Source organism: Centrocercus urophasianus, unplaced genomic scaffold, assembly GCF_019232065.1.
Source record: "Centrocercus urophasianus isolate 14NV4802_14NV808 unplaced genomic scaffold, USGS_Curo_1.0 seq_10, whole genome shotgun sequence".
Classification (NCBI taxonomy): Eukaryota; Metazoa; Chordata; class Aves; order Galliformes; family Phasianidae; genus Centrocercus; species Centrocercus urophasianus.
The window spans coordinates 11190886-11206938 of NW_024884142.1; the positions used below are offsets into that span (position 1 = coordinate 11190886).

Sequence of the window (16053 nt, forward strand, 5' to 3'; positions counted from 1 at the left end):
TTTTTTTTTTTTTTTTTTTTTTTTTTTTTTTTTTTTTTTTACATTAAGTAGTGAAGCACTGGAACAGGTTCTCTGAGAGGTGGTGGATGTCCCATTCCCAGAGACATTCACTTTCAACTCGAACAATTCTATGATTCTACGTGAACACAGAAATCCAAGCTGGTAACATTACGTGGCCCATTAGCTATTAACTATTTAACAACACCTCATAGCAGCAACACTGTGGTAAGCTTAAGAATGATTTTCCTGAAAAACAGAAAGAAGGAACAGAAGAAATTGATGGCTGGAAGATGCAGTATCTGCACCTGCATTCGGAAACAAAGCCAAAGACTTTCTCCTCTTGATCACAACAAATAAGATCAAGTACATGCAATTTTCTGTAGGGAATAACTTTTTGCACACACACTCAAGGCCAGCAATAAGAAGCATAGCAAAACCACTTACAAAAAGATCAATGATTTGCACTGATCGATGCTGCAGTCAAGCTTGTATAGTGGAAAGAGACTCACACTCCCCTAGTCTAGCCATAATGCTTCCTTTTCTGTGACTGTATGACTTTCCATTATCAAAAGTTTTTTTTCCTATCATTTGATACAGCTATAGAAACTAGAAAGCCCATACCACAGAAGATCAAAGACAGTCTAGGGGAGGTTTTTTTTGGTATTGCTCTGGCTTTTAGATGCAACTCAAAATTAGACTAAAGCTTCTTGCTTAGAAGTTTTAGGAAATGTGCAAGCACAGGAAAAAGATTCTTGAAGTTCATAACACAAAAGCAACATTTTCATATTTCTTTTAACAGTGTTTGAAGGCTGAGAGAGCTGGGGTTGTTCAACCTGGAGAAGAGAAGGCTTTGAGGTGATCTGAGAGTGGCCTTTCAGTACCTAAAGGAGGACTGTAAGAAAGAAGGGGATGGACTCTTTATCAGGGTCTGCTGAGGCAGGACAAGGGGAAATGCTTTCAAACTGAAGGAGGGAGATTTAGATTGGATATAAGGAAGAAAGGTTTTGTTTGTTTGTTTGTTTTACAAGGGCAGTGAGGCACTGTGTGGGCGGTACTGTTTGCAATACACTGGCACAGGTTGCCCAGAGCAATGGTGGATGCCCCACAACTGGAGACACCTAAGGTCAGGCTGAATGGGGATCTGAGCACCTGACTGAGCTGTAGGTGTCCCACTTGCCAGATACCCCTACTTACATTCAAGAGGGGCTTATAAGATGTGCTATCATGCATTAAAGTAACACATCAATAAGACAAGTCAAGCACTTCAAGCACAGTCCACACGAGACCAGTAATACATCTATACACTTATTCCAATGGATATCAACCAGGAGAAACTTTCCTTACAGACAAAAATATTTGAGGACATCAGCAAAATTCAAATGGAAAGTCTTATCAGGTTCAAGAGTTAAGAACACCTAACAGCACAACGTCTTTGTTTCTCATTTTGCTTGATTGGGCTACTCTAGGCAAGAATCTGTTTTTCTATACTTATTAGTATGCAATCTGTCTCTCCACATTGACACTGTCTACATACAATTGCTGCACAGGCCTTCATACAGAATGACTCATCACTTTTTCACAAGGACCAATAATTAACTCCTGAGGAATCATGCTTTCAGAGTTCAAATGTGACAGCACATGAAAGGTACAGGGAAAGTCTAGCATCATCTCATTTGGAGGCTCCTTTAGGTTAAGGTAACATTTGACATCAGTATTCCATCAGCCTCATTAGCACTTGACCAGATGGCATCTACTGACTTTCCAGATTGCAGGCATTCATTTGATGCACTTGTCAAGGGAGAAAGGGAGTTGTCTGACTGTATCACTGACACTAAGACACAAGGGAGTCCATGAATGAAGGTAAACTAGGACAAAAGTCTTTTGCTGAGCATGCAGCCTGGTATTTTTATGCTACAAACACTCATCTTTACTTGTAGCTTAGTTTATATAAAAAACATCATTTTATGTGTTACCATTTCAAACAATTTGCTTATAGGACCATCATGGGCCTCTGCATTTCATGTAGTTCAAAGGGCTTACTATGACAGCCAAGAAAAAAATTCCACAGCCTGCTGGCAATGCCTGCAAACATTTGCAATCTTTGTGTTCAGTTTACTTGATTTCCACACCAAGCCCCCCAGAGCGTCAAAACTAGAACTGCTACTGACATTTTCATTACTAAGAGAGCAAACCCATTTCACCATGGAAAAAAGAAATACTGCCTACTGAAGATTGCAGTCTGAGAACTACCTCTACTTGCAGATGTTACACAGCCTCAGTAGGCTCAGCAATGTCTACCTAAACGCAGCTAACATCTTCTAAGTCTCCATAGTCCCTTAACTGCTTCTTCCAACCCATGCTAGCAAGTAACTATTTGCACAGGATATCACCTCTGACTGCTGCAGAAGAAAGTTTAGTAACACGTCTGACTTGAGGATAGATTTCCTCCCCAAACCCCATGTCATCAACCCAACTAATGCCCATTTTACTGATGAAAATCTGAAATCTATCATACCTTTTGCCATACAATCTTCTGGAATTACTCCACCCAAACAGACAGAATTCAAGAATATACTCCAGAGACAGAAGGAGAGAGAAAAAGGCCTTAAAATAAGTAAATTTCTTAAAATTACAGCCTGTTCTTGTGCAAAATCAAGCCTTCTCAGTAAGTAGCTCTAAACTAGCTACTAATTACAACAGGGAATACATATGTGCTTCATCCTCTTTGTATTGTCTGCATCAAAAATAGTCACCTACTACTATCTGTCCTACGCTACTAAACAGAAACTACAGCACAACTCAAATAGCTTCATTCTTGAAAAGAGCTGTAAGGTAGGAAGCCAACAAAACTACAGTAAACGAGAAAAGGATGTAAAGGTACAAATACTCTCAGTAAGTGGCACTTGCTTCAATTTACTCTCTAGGGATAGATGCAAGCTATTACGAGCTTCTGGTATATGGCCCGTTACCTATTTACCTCTCCATCTATTAGGCCATCTCTGTAATGAGGTGCCTTTTATTATATTATCCACTTCCTCCTAAGTAGCAGAATAGTCAGTTCAGCAGGGTTAAGCACTAAATTAATATAAATTGCTTAGAACATTTACACACAAGTCCAAAGAGCTGTTCTGCCATGAGCTGGAAATAATGGTGCTGCAGGTGTTTCCAGACACAGGTACAGATGTCAACTATGCATGGCTTTTGGAGCATGTCACAGCTGCTATCATACAGCTAGTCCTCCCCCACTTCTCCTCCCCATATGGCCAAGGATATCTGGAATTATGGTAGAATGCCATGAAGAGATACCATTCCAGAAGTCATTTCTTCACCATGGCCCATCTATCCCTGCTTTAAGTTATTAGAGATGGCCTGGCTACCTAAGTTACTCCAGTACTAATACACATACTTTCTAATACATGGAAACAAAAATTCATGACTTCTGAGAGCAAGATCAACTACTATACAACTGTAATGTGCATCCAGAAAGATGGTTAATCCCTCAGTAATGAAAATGTCTTCCCATTTTATTCTTTTGGGAACAGGAAGCCTCAAGAATTGTTTTTAGATAAGAGCCAGTATCATAGTTCTGTCACTTAATAAGCATGGAGGTTACTTTGAATTCAATCCCTGCCTTCCCAAGCATTTCCCAAAATATCAGACCCATTTTTCAGGTATATAATTGCTTCATGTTTCAAAGGTCAACACCTGCTTTGTAGAACACTACTAACATCAGGAACATGAGTCTCCAACTGACAGTCTTATGTGGACAATTCAGGAGTACAACTACTCTAAGGTAAGTCTTCACATTCTCTCCAAAAAAGCAATAATTAACATTTTTCATTATGTTCTTCTAAACTGATTCTCTGTGCAGACTAGACTCTCTCCTCCACAGCAGTGCTTTGACAGTGTCAATAACCTAAGAAGGCCATGGGAAAACACTGGCAACTTAGTACTTTGGTACACAATTCCACTCATGCAGAAAGTAGAGAAGTCCCATGAACCAGTTAATTCCCACCTAGGTTCATGGAACTGGAACTTCAAATGAGATTACTCCGTTATATGAATAGTTGTTTATTCAGCCATCTTTTGTACTTTACAGCTGGAATTCTGGAAACTCAAACACCACATCTTTGCCTGTGAGCTTCTTGTAGACACCAGAAAATGTTTCCACCTGTGAAGACAGACAATCTTGTTTATATACACTGTATAGAAAGATAAAAATCAATGTTAACAGTTTAGATACATTTTTTCCCCACTGTACCATCACAGTGAAGTGAATTCACAGGCTGATTATTTTCTATTTCTATTTTCAGATGAAGGTTATTGAGCATTTGCACAGAAGACAAAATTCTCTATAAATATTTATAATCTCTTTGATTTGGAAGCAATGGAGATCCATACAGTTAAGTTACCCTAAATGTGTTCCCACAGAAAAACAAAAAAATAAAAATAAAAAAGCAAAGTGACTGGGAGCTTCAGGTTGTACAAAACAAATCTAACATCAAAACTGGATTCTCCACTGAAACAAATCCCCTCATGAGGAAACCAATACAGCTACTTTGCAATCAGGTTTTGGCAAGCTGAGCTAGACCTTCAGTTGAAAACCATCTTGCCAAATCTGTAGCATCTTATTCCAGTGCCAAACACAAACTCTCCATTGCCACTATCCCTATAGCAGCCTTTTGCTTTAAGTTAGCCAAATCAGAATGCCACCCCATCTGCACAGCAATGTAAATTTGTTTACCTTGTGTTCAACATTATTCTGTTGTGCTTTGTCCAAATGGACTTTTATGAGTCTGCTGCCATCCAGTTTTACACGGATTCTCTTGCCCACAATTTCACTTGGGAAGACCAGATCTTCAAGAATGGCGTCGTGCACTGCAGTAAGCGTACGGCTGAAATGCCACATTTGTATCATTAAAATATGTCCTCTGGCCAAATTACCTTGTCTGCTACATTTTCTAGTCAGACAAGGCTTCAACCTCCCCTACTATGCCTCCCCTGAAAATTCAGTGAAGTGCTTTTTTGTTTGTTTGGTAAATACTGCAATGGCGACAATTCCACCTCTTCACAGGTCATAGGAAAAAATAAAAGCTAAACTTCTGCAGGCTGTGTAGATCTTAACAAGAGCATGAGGAAAAAAGTAAGTAGACAGGTTTTTGACCTATGAGATCATATATTGCTCTGTCAAACAACACTGAAGCAATCTAACTCTACACATTTAAGGAATATTTTCTGTACTTCGGAACTAAGTTGTCCCATCTGCAATTTTGCCAGACAATCACCAGAAAAGTTTAAGTGTGCAAGTTTATAAACTACACAGAATACATTCATGAGAGAGACAGTTTTGAAAGCACTGCTTTCTCCATCTTCCTAAAGCCAAATGGTCTACAGCATATTACGGGAAAAGTCTAGCTGGCAAGCTTAGCCCTTGCTCACAAAATATGGACTACACTTGCGTTCTTGCCTGTCTGAAAGTAAGGCAAAACTAGAAAAATAAATCCAGGTCATTTTGGTTATGAGTAGACAACTAATAAAATTACAAGCTTTCCTATCTGTGGTTTCAAGGCAATATCGCTAACAGCAAAGACTATATCTGCAACTGCATTTCAAGCTTCCAAAAATTAGCATAGATATGAGAAGACATACATCCATCAAGTTTCTGTAATTTGTAATACTAATATCATGTAGTTTTACTACCCTATTAGTCTGACCTAGCATCAGGCTACAAAAGGACAGCCTCTGCACACTCTCTTTCCCTCTTGCTAAGTACAGCAGTATGCTGACTGGGTACACAGACAGAACTTCTCTAGCAGTGGTGCAACACAAGTTGTAACAGAGGCAAAGTCTTGCAAGGATGGGACTGCAGGTAGGTAAGTTAATATGAAATGGCAACTTTAAAATCTTTGCCTGAAAATCTCAAAACACAATTTAGGCAGGACACAAGCCTAACACCTGAAAATGAAAGAAGACTGAAAGAAGTTACAGGATTATGCTACCCGGGCTACATGCTGGCAAAGTCAGATTCAAAACAGCACAGACAAGACACTGACACACTAGCATTGTGTATCTAGCAGTACCTCAGGGAGACCAAACAAGCAAAGACACCCTTTAACACGTCACTATACTACTGCTGTTGAACTCACATCCAGGGAGAATTACTTGCACCCCGCTCCAGCCACTCCGCCACTCACTGCATCTCTTCAGCATGACAGCCCTGCCTTTTTTACAGTCTACCATGCAATGCAACTCTTCATACAATTTTAAAAAAATCAAAAAAATTCTTGTCAGCGTGCTGTGCTAACAGAAGCAGCTGGACAGGTCACTTAAGTCACTTTCTGAAGCCACTTCTGCTAGCTACAAACTGGCTAGAGTTTTATTGAGAAATACACATGCATTTCTTAGAAAAAAACTTCAATACACTTCCCAAAGACTGCCTATTCACTGTACCCTTTAGTAGTGAAGTGGCAAATACTACTTCAGCACTATTAAGTAGTAAGAAAAAGGATGAGACCACCCAATCATGGAAGGCATTTCTCAAAAAAAAAAAAAAAGAATAAATTCAATTGGACGTTACTTGAATGAGCTACCAAGCTCTGATTAAAGGCTGACATTCTGCATTCATCTAGTTTACTTACCTCCTGGGACGTTTTTGCTTGTTTTTTGTGCGGCTTTTTCTCGTTGGCTTGGGCAGAATCCTTCTCTGTTTAAAAAAAAAAATACATAAAAAAATAATAATAATAAAAAAGGATGCAACTTCATAGTATGTAGCATTCACACAGTATGTACCATGCTGTATTTTGTTTGTTTGTTTTTTTAATACAAGAAACAGATGCACAAATCACCAAAAAAAAAGGACACTTAGGTATGCCCAAGGCTACACTTAGAAACTGCTTGCTGAAATACTGGTATTACTTTATTTCTCATCAATAAGTGAGAAATTATTTTAGTGCTCTGAAATAAAAGATTCATATTTCATTATCCCCACCTTCCACGAATACAGCAAGGGTAGCTTACTACAAAACACTAGTAATCTAAACATGCTGCACCCTACACTAAGGCACCTGCCTCAGCTGGGGGATTGGACTAGATGATTTCTAGAAATTCCTTCCAACGCCTATGATTCTGTGATTCTATTTCTTACTCAGGGAATAGAAACCAAGGTTTCTCCTGGATTGAGGTTACTCCTCCTGCTTCCAACTAAATGCTACCTAAATCCCACATAAACATAGAAGACACCTTAGACAGAAGCACCAGTATGAATTATGAGATATATTATATAGTCCCCTGATTTAAAAGTATTCTGATCTAAGAGCAGAACCTACAGATATTTATAACAGCTTAGGTTAGGGAAGTAGAAAATAACTTTTACTATCTTCAAAATATCAAGAGTAGATATTTTAAACCCTGAGGTTTCAGATGCACTTGAAGACACTTGCAGTATTTTCCACCAACACAGTACAGCTTCTTCATGACTGTATTTATGGGGTGGTACTATCATCCATACTGTTGTGTCATGTTCAAAACCATTTCCCTTTCAGCAGAATTGCACGCTGCCTTTTAAAATATGGATTGCTATGATGACAGCAAACCAGAAGCACTCTTAACAGAAAAAGTCATCTTGCAAACAAAGATTCTGGACAAGGTAATCTGGCTGTCTTAAAGTTACATTACAAAGAATTTTTGCCAAAGAAGTGAAGCCTAAAAAGTAGTTAATTGCCCACCCTGCAGACAGGTTTCTAAGTCTGTTTTCCCCTCAGTACTTCCCACAGATCCATCCATAACGTTTTGTGGCATAGCTCCTTCCATAAATTCAGAACTGTTTAAGTCACTTGATTCATGTCTTCTTTCCCTCTCATCAACCTGAACGTGAAGTGCTTAGATTATGTAAACGTAGTAAGGTTATTCTTAGTATTAGCAATATTTTCATGCTTTGCTTCTCAAACTTCTAAAGGAGTAGAAGGGGCCAGAACAAGGAAGTTAGGTCATCTTCCTCAAAGAAAACTTTGCATTTCACAAAAAAAGTTTACATGGCCCGGCTGTTAGCAGTAATCATTTCAGTTTACATTCACAGAGGAACTACACTACATTTCCTGCTGGTACAAAAAAATACACACTGTATTGCTGTTATCTTGAATGGACAAAACAAGCAGGGTAGTGGAACATTACAAGAGATTATACAGAGACACTCTGGAATCTCAGTTTCTGGATGTTTTCAAGACTCCACTAGACAAAACCAGGGCTGACCTGACCTAACACTGGTAACAGTCCTGCTTCGTGCAGGAGACTGAACTACATCACCTCTAGGGACCCCTCCAAATTAACACTCCCGTGTCTTCCAAGTGTTTTTACCTGAGCAATGAACACCACATGCTTTCCACTGAATTTCTTCTCCAGCTCTCGAACTAGCCGCACTTGAATCTTCTGGAAAGATTTCAGCTGAGGAACTGGTACGAAGATAATGATGGCTTTCCTGCCACCACCTACTTCAATTTCCTGAAACAGAAGCAGAAACTAAACATCATCTAGGGATTGAGAAGAAACATTCACTTTGATCATGAATACCCTGAATGCAGACATTTGATAATCTTGCTTATAATTTTCTAAGAAAAGAGCACCAGGAGGTACCTATTTTAATACATTAAAGAGCAAGAATTAAACAGAGAAAACCTCTGTCAGAACACTTGAAAGAATACGCATTACAGCAAAACAAGATGAGACTCATAAGCGAGAATCTTAACCATACTGAATGCTTACCATCACATCTGAAATGTTACTCACATGCTGATACCAAGTTTCAAGATTTGCTTCTAAAGCAGGCAAAGATTACAGCAATAACTGTTGGCTTTTGAGTAACTACTTCATGGCAGTCACCTTCTATCCGCTATTTGCCAAGGCTTGCACTTGGCACTATTCAACTCACTACTCAAAACACTTCCTCTTCACCTCCAATAAACAGGCTTGCATCATATCTACACAGATTATTATTCTTGTTATTTTCTTCAGCAGTTGTCCAAAAGGTAAGGAAATTGTAGAAGTTTACAAGGCATGAGCCTAACCACAGGGACACACACATGCTCATTCTCCAACAGAGTAGAAAGCTGAGTTGTGTTTCACCAGCTATGCTCCCACATAAGCTAATTCAGATCCCACAAATTGTCTCCATAAGTAAGACCATGTAGCTAGAATAAGCTCGGTAAATTAAAACATTGTTCAAAAACTCACTACAGACAGTACAAACTACTGTACTTCAGCAGCAGAACAGCTCTTCTGATGGCCCCTTCAAGGAAGTGAACTCATATACCAAGCTGACCCCTGCATTCTCACCCTCTCAACTATGATCTTTCTGCCTTTGTACCTACATATGTCAGTGGGCTTGGGCAAGAACAAAAAAGCAGCCTGCCTAACTACAGCAATATAGCAATCAGCTTCAGAAGTCCCATCCAGTCTCCTTGACTGACAAATTCTATAGATTTTCTTCCTACTCTCAGGATTCAGTTGGCTCTACAAACTAAACCTTAAAACCAACCCACATCATCAAGTCAGTCTACTACGCTGATCCACCTCTGATTTACTGTTTGTTGTCTAAAGAAGCATTTACCAGAACTGTTACTGTTTATGCTCCCGACCAACATGAGATATGTCAAACATACCTACTAAGCAGATATCCACACAAAAAAGCCAGTTTAGATCTCAAGTCCAGGTTGAAGAGATACAACATAAAATTACTTAGTCTAAACACGCTTACTTAAAACATCAAACTGTCATTCATGTTCTAGTGACTTCTCAAACAAACTCCTAAACGAGAAGCTATTTATAATAGATCCTCTGTGTAAATAGCAAATATGTGAAATACACTACAACAGCACACAGTACAACCACCATAGGCCACATACAACAAAAAGCACCATTCAACAAACACGATAACATCAGTAAAAATTAACACAGACAGCAAGCCAAGATTCTTTGCCAAGAACATCTGGCCTACCTTAGCTGCTGTGATGTTCAACTCTCGCAGCTGAGCCTTTAAGTCAGAGTTCATCTCCAACTCCAGGAGAGCCTAGAAAAAACAAAGTTGCAGAAAAATCCAATCACTTCAGTTCATAAATAATCCTTGAGAATAAAGTGTGTCCACAGTGACATAGAGGAACTGTATATATTTTCTAAATCAAACATTCTTTCACTACAGGCCATGCTGACAGATGCAAAAAAACTCAACTGGTGGGAAACATTATCTAGTGATGGCAACCCTGCCAATGGCAGGGGGGTGGAACTGGGTGGGCTTTAAAGTCCCCTTCAACCTAAGCCATTCTACAGTATCCCATGGTTTCAGGAACACAAGGCAGACTACCAGTCGGTAGTAAGAGAAGAAATGCATTTAGACAGCATCAGCATTCAAGCTGAAGTTTTAGAAAGCTGTCAAAGCACCAACTCAACCATCTGCACTGGGTTACTGAACAACAGAAGGAAAATGCACATACCTGGGATATACCAGACTCGAACTCATCTGGCTTTTCACCATTAGGCTTCACAATCTTTGCACTTGAGCTGAACATGGCCTTTCTGCAATGCAAAAGAACGTCTCAATTGCCACTGGGAATGTATCCTCTGCTACAAGTACAGTAACGTACTGGATTTCAGTCACACGCTTTAAAATGAAACCAAGGACAACCTCAGAGATCACGCAAATCCCGCACAACACTCCAGGGTAAGCTGACCGCCGCAAGGCCAAAACCGGACGGGTAAGAAGGGACCGGCCCACCACGGCACCTCGCGCGTGCTCTACGCTCCAGCAAGGTCCCAGCAGCGGGCCGGCCGCTTACGGAGTCCACGTGCCGCCGAGCAAGGCGTCCTTCCCGGCACCGAGAATCTGCACCTCGGCCCAGCCCCCCGCTCCAGCCCTGCGGCCTGCCGCTCCACCGCCGCGGCCTCCTTCAGGGCGCGACCAGGGGAAGGGAGGCGGAGAACCCCGCCAATTCCCTTCCCCCAGATCCGGGAGCCCCGCGATCATCGGGCCTCAAGCAGGCGGTAATCGGAAACATCCTCCTCCGACGGAGCCCCTAGACGCGCCACTCGGCAGCCGGCGCCGTATTGCCGCAGCAGAAGGGTAAAAAGAACCGCCGGCACCCAGGCCCGAGAGAGGCCCGAGCACCTACCTCGCTCAGCGCCGGCCTAGGAAGAGGGAGAGCTCTCGCGAGAGCGCCTCAGATCGCGGCCCGGGAAAGCGTTCGCCCCACCCACCGCAGGCTGAAGCCGAAGCAGGAAGTAGGGCAGAGCGGATCGTTTCGCTCTTTGCGGAGCCTGGGTCGTTTCCGGCACCATGACGCCGCAGAGGGCTCTCCAAGTACTGGCATGGCGCCCACGGATGTGCTCATCACCAGCTGCTGGACAGAGAGGAGGTGAAGGAGCGTTGGTACCGCGCGTGCGCGGCGGTGGAGGCGGCTGGTGGACCTGCGCCCTGTGGTAGCTGCATACGAGGCAGGTCTTTCCCGCTTGTCTCATAGGGTTTCTCCATGTTGAAAGCTCGGAAGAAAAGGAAGGAAAGCCTCTTCCGCTCTGTCTTTCCCCCTTGACCCGTGATAACAGAATCACAGAATGGCGCGGGTTGGAAGGATCATGAATCATGAATCTCCAACCCCTCCGCCACATGCAGGGCCACCAACCTCCACATTTAATACTAGACCAGGCGGCCCAGGACCCCATCCAGTCTGGCCTTGAACACCTCCAGGGATGGGGCATCCACAACCTAAGTGATGTTCAGCCATCAGCCGAGAGAGGATATCCTTGCAGGGTCTCTCCCAAGAATAGGAATAACGTGTGAGTTGTCTGCTGTGTTCTGAAGTGCTAACTCAGGATATGAGTCCTGGGCTATATATTCTCTCATCTCTGAAAGCACTTTTATATATCATATTAACACAAAAGCAGCACTATTACGTTTCAGTTGCAGGTAGCTAAAAACAGAATGGCAGAATACCCTGAGACAAGCATCACTGAGTCTACCTCCTGTCTCCACAGAGGGCCACCAAAAATTCTAACCCTGTGTCTGAAAGCGGTGCCTAAATGCTCTTTAAACAGGCTCGGGGCTGTGCCCACTGCCCCCAGGAGCCTGTTGCATGTACATCATCCTCTCTGGTGATGAACCCTTTCCTAACACCCAGCTTGACCTTCCCATGGTATCAGCTGGCTTTTCTCCCCACAACAGCAAACAGCATCTCTGTGGTCTTCCCATGTCACCTGACTTTGCTTCCTGTGGGCATACACATTCTTTTCCTACCTAAGCTCCAGAACAAGATTCCTCCTCAGCCAAGCCAACCTTTTGGACCACCTCCACGAGTTCTGATTTTTTGAAATTGCCTGCTATTATGCTTTTAACAGGTATTACTTAAAAAATGACCGTCACTCCTGAATCCCAATGCCTTTAAAAGCAGTTTCCCTGGGGACCTTCAGTTCCCTGAGCAGCCTGAAGTCTTTCCCCAAAAGCAGGGTTGAAGTTGTGGTGACAGTCTTCCACTCATCACCATACATTTTAGGCTGGACTACTTCATGGTCAAGATGGCCATGAAATAAAGCCATCGGTCACCACTTCATCCACAAGACATTCTGTGCTTACAAGCAACAAATCTAGGAGTACGCCTTTCCTAGTTGGCTGCCTTTTTACCTGTATCAGGAAATTTTAGGAATCTCATGGACCTGGTTGTCTGAGCTGTGTGATATTCCCAGTTAATGTCTGGCAAGTCACCTAAAAGGACAGGACATCTGATCTAGAGTTATCTCTTAGCACAGTTCTGCAACATCTGCTTGAGAAAGGTCTGTCTCACACAAACTGCAGTCCGCTCTTGACTTGCATGTTGATTCATGAGAAAGTGCCTGCTGTGCACCTAAAATGAAGTTGAGAGATTGCATTATGGGACCTGAGTAGCCCAGGTATGATCCCACTCACAACAGTTCCTGTTGGCAAATTTAGACAGGTTCACTACTAAGGAAAAGTCCCACACTGAGGTAGGTGTGTGACTCACAGGAGTGTGGGTCAGAGCACTGGTTCAATGCTCAGATTCCATGAGTAATCCTAACAACAGACAATTTTAACTTGTAATATCACATTCAGTATCACTATATCATCTATTATGTAAATTCTGGTAGTGGAGTGATGAGCTCCTGTTGTAAACAAAACATTACCAAGAATCCCCCCACTCTGATCATCCAAAGCATCTGCAGAAGACAGCCTATCATATTTTCTAACATTAGTAAGCTTTTTTACTAAACTTACAATAGTCAGAAAATCAGATTGCTCAGCTACTATTTTTCCTTGCACTCTTTATTCCTTGCGTGAATTCACAGAATGGGAAAAACTGCCCAACTCATACTCACGTTCAGGATTAGTATTTGTAGAGATATGAAATTCTCTAAACAGCAGTGACAAGGATCTGACTGAAGAGTAGAAAAAGAAAGATAGCAAGTGATAGTCTCTGCATTCAGATTATACTGAGAAATCCTTTACAAGAGTAGATAGTGTGCAGGTGGATCAAAACTGGACTATTCAAAGTGCTAATGAAGAAATAAAGGAGCAGTGTGACTTTCTACATCTTCATGTTTCCATCATGTTAGTGCTACTAAACAGACCAGGATGCTAGACATGAGAAATGAGAGAACAAGAGGCAAAGAGTTGTTTCCTTTCTGTCACCCACTAATTAATGTGGTTTCCATGTCATGCAGACTCAGAATGGGCAGGGAGAAGTGGAAAGAATGAATTAGGTGTATTACAAAAGGATTCAAAAAGCAAGAGGACATGGTTTTACTATGCTATGCAAAAAATGACTGAATATATTAAACAAGAAGCAGAGATAGGAGGCAAGATTGCTCAAGGTCATAGCAAACTCTAAAATCAGAAACAAAACTGAATATAGTTCACTTTACTGAAAGAGGCTTGTGTAACCATGCCAAATTTTCAATGCTCATTGGTAGCCTGTTTCTGTAGGGATCCCTGGAGTTGTGATGCTGGGAGATTACTGCTTCTCAGCTGCATTGATGTAGTTTTACATGAAAGCATGGGCAGGTTCTTTTTCTGCAAGCTCTCAGTTCAGAAACGTAATAAAAACAATACCTCAATTTCTTTTTTATTTTTTAATGAAGGTAATGATATGGCATATAACTTACTCTTGTAAAGTGTACTAGATGAATTGATTACTCAATCACCTACCTACCTAAGAGCTTAGTTTAAAATAGAAGATGCTTCCTTGATTCAGATCACATCAAATTTGCTTTACAAGCTTCTGTAGTGAAATATTTTTTTGAGTTTAAGTATGTAAGTATGTTTCAAGCTAACATATTTATCAAATAACATTAAAATGTTAAATTAATATATACAATTTATTCATTAAGGTGGGACAAGCTAACTGTCATTTACAGTAAGTTTCAGTAAAAATGTCATACAGACACACTCCTACTTAGGTGTATGTGTATTTTTGTATACATGTATTTGTTCTTTTTTTTTTCCTACAGACTCTGTTATAAATACAGAAGTGGCTGCCAAGAAAATATGCTAATAAATGAATTAATCAAACAAATTTTGGTTGACTTATCTAGCAATAGGCAGCACTGTTAAAATGCCAGCTGCCACATGAGGAAAGAGGTCCAGCTGTCCTACTGCCACAGTGCAGCAGAGCTAAAGGTAGAACTAGCTGATTATACCAAATGGGAGAAAAAGCAGTGAAGGTAATTTGTATGGTTCTAAGAGGACTTCAGAGTTATTTATTTTTGTTTGAATCTCAACTCCGGTTGTTAGCCGTGACAGCAGAAGAGCTACTGTTCAGTCCTTGACTGCAAACTGGATGCATGAATCTATCTGTTTAGCCAAACAGATGAGTGTCATAGAAGGTCTTTTCTTTCCCTGTCATTTACTGCTGGCTGCTCTTTCATTATGTCCTGCCCAAAGAAGACTGCAAGTTACATGAACGTGTAAACTTGTAAGGAATAAGAAATACATCTGGTATAAAAATATATCAGTTATCCAAGAGCAATAAAAAAAAAAAAAAAAGCTATCCAAGAGCAATAAAATAAAAATATCACAAACAAGAGGTAGCAAAAAAAACCTGGAAGTCTCAGTGGAAATCTTTCAGAGATAATTCATGGAAATAATCTTGATCTTAGAAAATCACAAGTAAGCATTCTGTAAGTAAGAATAAAATAAAGTCTCATAGTCTCGTGTATTTTTGTATTTTTGTTGGAAGAAGAAAGAAAAATGCTGTAAGTGTATTTTGATACTCTGACTAAATTGTTTTCGTATTCCTACAACATCTGTCAAATGATGCATCAGATCTTCTCACAGTACATGACGCTGCTTGATATGAAGACACGAGACAGCAGGTTGTGGCTGAGCACTGTGTGGTACATGGCTCTGGGCAGCTGCAGGCAGCTCTGCTTCTCTAGAAGCCTCAATGAGGGGGACATGCACAGCTGCAAGTTCTTTTCTGACACCATATTCCCTCTGTGCAGTGAGCCGTCACATTTCAAGTCAAGCTGGCCAGCACAAAAGGTCATGGAGCTGGAGAGAGGATGGGACATCTCTTCCCTGCTGACGTACAGGGGATTTGTCAAAGCAGTTGAGTCCAATATACTGTGCCGTCAAGGGATGCAACTGATGCTCAGTGTGCTAGCTTTCTAATTGGACAAGGCGGTTCTCATTATTGCAGAGGCTATCTCTGTATACAGTTCAGATGGAATGTGGGCCCTTGATTTAATAGAAGGATGTGCTGAGAGAACCAGTTTAACGATCTTCAGCTCTTATAAGTATCAAATAACAGGGCTGCTCTGAAAGTAATGCCTCGTGTTTTATTATGAGGCAGAAGCAGATGTTGGTGGTATGATAATAAAGGTTGAACCTGCCTGACAACATTCTGCCCATTTTGTTGCCGTGCAACAGATGGCAGTAGAGGGGCAGTCTGACCAAATGGTACCTGATGTGGAAGTGTGTATGAAGCAAAAGGGTGGAATTCCTCCATTCCTCCACGTAGTAAAAGTTGTAACCACTGACACTTGCTGATGCTTGCTGAACAT

General features: G+C 41.2%; 1 protein-coding gene across 1 annotated transcript; it reads right to left on the minus strand.

Moving 5' to 3' along the window:
• Window positions 1–4055: 4055 nt before the first annotated feature.
• On the minus strand, window positions 4056–11185 carry RPS7 (ribosomal protein S7). The gene is made up of 7 exons (XM_042823322.1): window positions 11157–11185; window positions 10482–10563; window positions 9989–10060; window positions 8353–8496; window positions 6639–6703; window positions 4745–4895; window positions 4056–4171 (listed from the first exon to the last, which is right to left on the minus strand). Exons 2-7 carry the CDS (start codon window positions 10554–10556, stop codon window positions 4094–4096), a joined length of 585 nt encoding a protein of 194 aa, XP_042679256.1. The 5' UTR covers window positions 10557–10563; window positions 11157–11185; the 3' UTR covers window positions 4056–4093.
• Window positions 11186–16053: the final 4868 nt, after the last annotated feature.